This window comes from Dendronephthya gigantea, unplaced genomic scaffold (genome assembly GCF_004324835.1).
Source record: "Dendronephthya gigantea isolate DGI-Jeju-01 unplaced genomic scaffold, DenGig_1.0 000288F, whole genome shotgun sequence".
NCBI lineage: Eukaryota > Metazoa > Cnidaria > Anthozoa > Malacalcyonacea > Nephtheidae > Dendronephthya > Dendronephthya gigantea.
The window spans coordinates 89,278-96,083 of NW_021163298.1; the positions used below are offsets into that span (position 1 = coordinate 89,278).

At 36.1% G+C, this 6,806-nt stretch overlaps 1 protein-coding gene across 1 annotated transcript; it reads right to left on the reverse strand.

Moving 5' to 3' along the window:
• Positions 1 to 514: 514 nt before the first annotated feature.
• Positions 515 to 3,937, reverse strand: LOC114541398 (synaptonemal complex protein 3-like). The gene is made up of 4 exons (XM_028561324.1): positions 3,837 to 3,937; positions 2,021 to 2,120; positions 669 to 872; positions 515 to 589 (listed from the first exon to the last, which is right to left on the reverse strand). The coding sequence occupies exons 1-4, from the start codon at positions 3,935 to 3,937 to the stop codon at positions 530 to 532; spliced, it is 465 nt and encodes a 154-aa protein (XP_028417125.1). The 3' UTR covers positions 515 to 529.
• Between the last annotated feature and the right edge of the window lie 2,869 nt (positions 3,938 to 6,806).

The following is a 6,806-nucleotide window of genomic DNA, read 5'->3' on the forward strand; positions in this document are numbered from 1 at the left end:
TGGAGAAAGCGGTACTAACCTTCATGCAGGGGCCGTCGTAACCTTTTTATTTTGGTGTATTTAACAACTATAAACTATAAACACAATAATTGATTATACAACTTTCTTGATCTGAATAATGGGTTAATCTTCTTTTCTTCATGCAGACAGCCTGGGAGAAACAAACAACTAAAATGTTCTTTTCCAATCACGTATGTTACTCGACATGCAACAACCTTAGTCCCCTCGCTTGAAATTCACCAACTTTTTGTGGAATTCAACACAAATTTCCTGAAAAGCAGCGTTTATTCTTCTGGTATCATGTATATGTACATATCATAAAAACACTTTTGAACTGTATACAAATGATGCATGACTATAGTTTGAAACGATATATTTTCAGTTAAAAAATTATAAACTTTTTTATTCGATTACTTTTACCAAATTAATTATTAACCAAAATAACATACAATAATTATTTAAATGTTTTTAACGAGATCTTACGAATACATTTTAGAAGAATTAAACAATTGCAGTATTCGTCCAACGTCTATACATGGGCCAACATAGTTTGAAGAGATTTTCTGACATTCGATAACTCTTGCTGTTGCTAAAATGAGAGCGGTAATAATTATTGATTGCAATATTACACGCATTTATTAAAATTGTATCCAATGAAAAGTACTCACAGTTTCCTTCATAATTTTTTTTTGCAACTGTGACATGTCCTTCTTCAACTCCCCTTGCACGTTGCTTTGTTGTTCACAATGACAATTTTCCAAGTCTTCAAAACTCTTCATAAGTGTATTAGTTATTTGAATGAGCGTTTTGATGCGCTGAGTTTGAATTATTCGGTGTTGGTGCACGCCATTCAATATTTCCTGGAACCCTTTCTAGAAAATTTGGATGAATATTGTACGATTCATAAATTTTGTAATATCGTCACAAATGTTTGGATTCTGGTTCATTGACTCACCTGATAGGGACAGGGCTGGGGGTTGTTTGGCATTTAGACGCGGTCAGACAAACTTTAAGCCACCTGGAATTTACTAGCTTTCGCGTGTATCGACAAAAACATTCATGGAGTTAATAGACCTTTTCGGTAAAATTTTACGTCACAGCATTATCGTTTTAAATTTAGAGCTACCTTAAATTTAAATTTAGAGCCACCTTAAATGAGATGGATTTCAAGTTTTACTCACAAGCTATGTGCAAAGATGCAAAACATCCTTGTACAACCCGTGCATGCATGAAAATTTTTTTCATTTTGACTAATAAGTATGGAAATAAGCTATAACGCGGAAACGAGGCTCGCGGTCTTGGCACCTCAGCCTCGTTCTCGTGTTATGGGTTATTTCCACATTTATCGGTCAAAACAAAAAAAATTCACGCATGTGTTGAAGAAGGATGCTTTGCATCTTTGCACGTGGTTCGTGAGGGTAAAACTTGAAATCCATTTCATTTTAGGTGGTTCTAAATTTAAAAGTTAAGATGTTAAAATGTTGTGACGTAATTCCTGAGAAGGTCTATTACAAAAAATCACTAGTCTGCACTAACTAGCAAAAGACAATGCCTTTCTCGTAGGAGCATGTTAAGAAATTCAGAAACAAATAATTCAAAATCAATTGCCTAATTTAGCTTTGCAGGAAAGTAGTTTTGAAAAATATTGCGTACATTATTAGCAATTTACAACACGGATCCGATCATATTTGCGGGAAGTGGTGAACGATGATGTAACTTAACACCATGGAGACACTATAAAAGTGCGATAAAGTTTGAAATAAGAATTCTCCAATGCCATGGCCAAACGTCGTGCGCTGAAGGTATTAAAAACGTAAAATAGCTGAGACGACTGCTTCCTGTATATACTGTGTTAATAACGTTGGCCTAATATACTATAGTTTCATGCATGCCGGAAGTTTATATAACCACGCTGGCCACATGAAATATGCATGTGGTTGTTGGCGATGTAAGATATTCCAAAAGATTAGTTAAAATCCATTCTGATAATACTTCAAATATGAAGAGTAATAACGTGTACCTCCCACTCTTTCTCTTTTTCATTGATAGTCACAACATCCGCGTCACATTGATGCGTGACAGAATTTATAGAATTTGAAAACTCCTCCAGAAGTTTTGATCTGGAAAACATTATATATAATTATGTAGTTAATACTGCGTGTCGCAAAAACAAATTTAGTAAAAATCAAACAGAGCTTTCTTGCATCATACTTGGCTGAACAATAACGTATAAATATTTAATACATAGAATGGAAGATGATTCATTTTAAACTTGTTTGAATGTAATGCCTGGTTACAATGCCAATGTCACGTCAATTCTACGGACCCATGGTTTTGACATAATAGGAAGGGGTTCGAATCCCATAATGCCACATGCCCTTTGAATAGGAAACATTCATGCAAAGATTTATATTGTTCATCGGCATGCTGCCACCTTTTTATCAAATTGTCAGTTTAAAGGTGATGTTATTCATAATCTCAGTCTATGAGGATATAGTATAGCTGGATTAATAATCTCAGTCTTAGATGAGCCATTCCAAAAGTTCAGTAAATGAGGAAACTAGTGCAGGTGCCCGGACCAAGACCACTACTTAGGCCCGATTTTTGGACCAGGAACTGGTCCCTAACCGCTGCTAATCTTGTTGTTGTTGTTGTTGTTAGGGGGCGACGCTCTTTAAAAAAACCCTAAAGGCGGATTTCCACTTACAGCGAAATCGTTCGCCAGCGAAATATTTGCATATTTTCTTTTGAATTTTAACAGCATAAATAAATTAGTTCGACTTGACTGTTCTCAATTCAAAAGAAAATATGCAAATATTTCGCTAGCGAACGATTTCGCTGTAAGTGGAAATCCGCCTTAAGGCTCTTTCATTACTTGTTTGATCGGAATGAAACTTGGCACAATTATTCTAAGCATTATTCCGCATCGATTGACGGAGTTCGAATTTTTACTTTTGACCTTTGAAGCAAGTTACAAGCAATTCTTGATATATTTGCAGCAAATAATATTAAGAACTTACTGACTGAGAGTGAGGTCTGTACGGTAAAATATCAAACCGAGGTCGTGCCGTATTGACCGAGCGATAGCGAGGTCAATACACGAAGACCGAGGTTTGATATTTTACCGTACAGACCGAGCAGTCGAAGTTAGTAAGTTTTTTATTATATGGCATAATTCATGCAGACATTGTAATGATTAATTCTTTATAAGTAATTTTAATGATCAATCTCATCCGGGCACACGACACCAAAACATCGGCCTAAAGTGAAAAAAACCGCTCTCTTTTGTAAAATATAAATTTATTATTTTTATTTCAAATTCATTATTTTCCGTTTAAGAATTTAATCTGTTTTTCAGTTTAGATTTAGTTAGTTTTTGCCGTGAGTTTTGCCTTGTTTTCACAGGGCAATAAGAATTGCGTATTGCCCGTGGGCAATACGGGGAAATCCGGACCTGTCAGCAGCCAATCAAATTGCAGAATTAACCAAAACAAGCGCTTGCCATATAATAAATATACATATTATTAATATTCAGCCTATATATAAGTAAACGGAAACGATTAGAAATGCATTGTCTTCTCCATTGTTATAAATACAATGCAGTTCAGAAATTAAACTCGGTTACGCAGTTCCTGGTCCCTATAGTACGATCGTACTTGTTGAGAAGAGAGTTAAGATAAATTTATAGAATCGGTAATCTAATAAAAATATTTTTTACTCTTAATTTACAATCTTGAACACCGGCATTGCGCGTTTTATCATATTCGGTTTGTGCATGCAGAGTAGAAAACACTTCACATGATTTGACAAATATAATTCGACATAGGCCGGCAAACCTGTCTAGTCTCTGTTTCTTCCAAATTTCACCAACTTTTTTGTCAGTTGTCTTGAGTGCTCCGGTGGTAAACTTATGAACATTCTTCTCCTTGTTTGCCATGTTCTTACGGATGTCAGCTATAGGTCATGCATAAAATCACTCACCCTCTCACAAAAACGTTTCAGGATACATAGTCTGTCATAAAGTGCCCCTTTAAGTACTTACCACCAAAGCTGGCCAGCAGGTTTTGCATTTCTATCTCACTACTAGAGGAACAAATCAAAATGGTAATTTGAGACATGCGCGAATTTGCCGCTATTCTAATACAATGCATGAAGCGAAAAAAATACTTGAAAGTCAATCTGTAAAAGTTGCCCTGTTAAAAACAGACTGTTGAAACAGATAATTTGAAACTGCTTGTCTCAGATTCATCTCTTTTTGATCAATCAAAAAGATGGGTAGCCATGAGGTTCCCCAATAATGTAATATGTAAGATATATAATATATGAGATAGTAGTTGCTTTAATTTCAAATTTTGACTTGTGTCTATTATAACAAGGCAGCCATCTTTAATTGCGAAATCTCTCAATGTCATGAATTTCTGGTGAAGTAATTTATACCCCTTCAATTAAATGATTGAAAAAGGTTGTTGCCCGCAAATATCCTAAACAAAATACATAACCTTTCTTTTGTCGCCTCATCTCGTTCTTCTTCCTCCGTTATATCGTCAAAATCAAAAGGCCTTTTCTTTCCTCTGTTACCACCACGTTCCGTATCTAAAAGTATGTATCTAAATTGGCGATGGAATTCGTATAAAACATGTTTAATAACCAGCCATTTAGGCCCAGTTGTATATACAGCTAATTAACTCTAACTGTAGTTAAGGACAGAATTGGCCAATCAGAGTCGTGTATTTCTGAGTTAACTAGGATTTAACTATGTAAAAATAATGTAGTTAAAGAGTTTTATACAAACGGCCCAAGACTGTAGACTAGATCTAGCGTTCTGCCCGGTCTGATCGATTTTAGACACTTTAGGCAACCGTAACTTCTTCTGTAACTTTATTAGAAAATTTAGAAATTTGTACTATACAAACAATACCCCCAGGGTTGTCAAAGCAATATGTAACTGCGTTTAAAAATTGTGCTACGCCTATAGGGTTCGTCTTATCAGGAACTTTTGGGCAGGGTTGTACCTGGGGTTAATGAGCAATTTATTTTGCCTTGAGTTGATATAATATATATATAGATTATGAGCCCGGTTACCCGAAATTCAGCGAAGCGTGAGATGATTTTGAGGTATTGAAATGAGCAGATATGTGCTTGTTCGGTGTCATAAAGACTTAGACCCTGTCGTTTGAAAACGCATACATTTCGATGCGTTTAGGCCTTCCGTTCACACTAATACGCTCGAATACGCTCAGCGTATTCACCGAAAACGCATCGATTTGAATACGCTGTTGAAAGTGAATATATATACAATTGAAAACGCATACATATCGTATAAGTGTGAACACTTGAAGACGGTACTTTTGAAAACGATTACGTCACACGCATCGATTGCCAACAGCGATTGCCACTCATTTCAGGCATAATTCCAACCAAACATGGCGGACGAGCACGATATGGAGTTTCTCATGCTTCCAGCAAACATAATTGTTTGTTTGTAGTTAAATGTTGCGTTGTATAACGCCATGATGGCTTTACACCGAAGACAAATAGCTGTCTTACGAACATACATTTTATCTGGGCCTTCTCCAGGTCCAATTCGAGAAAAAAATCGGTCTTGCAGACCAACTAGAAGATTTAGGTATTTAGGGATAGAAATTATAAAGGAAGTGTGTACTGCCGAGCATGCGCAAATTACCGTTTTACGTCAGACTACGATCCGATCATCGTATTCAAGCGTTTTAGTGTAAACAGTCGAATACGCTACGAAAACGGTAGTGTGAACGCGAATCGATCGATGCGTTTTCGGTCTTACAAAACCGCATACAAACGAAAACGCACTAGTGTAGACAGGGCCTTATTTCAATACCTCAAAGTCCTCAAACGCTTCGTTGAATCTCGGGTAACCGGTCTCATGTAAACAGCCCCAAAGAGATTCTGAATGAATAAGGCACAAATAAATGGTCAGGAAAAAATTTAATTGCTATTGAAATTAACAAGACGTCTCCAGACAGTTTAGGTAAACTAAAAAATTAAATGTTTTGTTTTTGTTTTTATCAAATGCGTATCAGGCTAATAATACGAATTCATGCATTTCTTGTTTGTTTCAAGTGCAAATACATGACTTATGCCATATAAGAATTTTACCGAATTTTACCGAAATTTACCGAGAAATACCGGAACTCAATCTTTTTGCACAATTAACCTCACTCTTCGCAGTGGCGTCGCCAGCTTTATAAGTGGTGGGGACTTATTCATATATTCGTGTTTTACATTATTAATTTCTTTTCAAATTGATTGTTTTAACGGTCTGTAAACATGAATATATGAATATGTCCACCCCACTTATCCATGCTGGTGACGCCACTGACTCTTCGAGTTCGGTTTGTTCAAAAAGACCTCTGTCCGATATTTCTCGGCAAAGACCTCACGCTCGGTTAATAAGAAGTTACTAATACTGAACATTTTCCACTAAAGAACATCCTGTTTTAATAAAGTTATAAGACTTATACCTGCTGTATCAATAATGTCGATCATATCTCCATTGCTAGTTTCAAAGATTGGGTCTATGTCATCCAAAACCTTGGCCTTGGTTTTGGATGAAGAAGTCTTGCCCTTGCCTTTCTTTGCAACATATGGCATTTTCAAATCTTCTGGTACTAAATTAAACATAAAACCATTAAGATGTTAATTATTAACAGTCCACTAAACTGCTGTTGTGAACAGCCACACCTTACTTATAAAAATACGTGCTGCATTAAATATGCTTTATCCACCATGGAGAGGTCCAAGCTGTTTGCAATTTCATTAGTCTAGGGCAG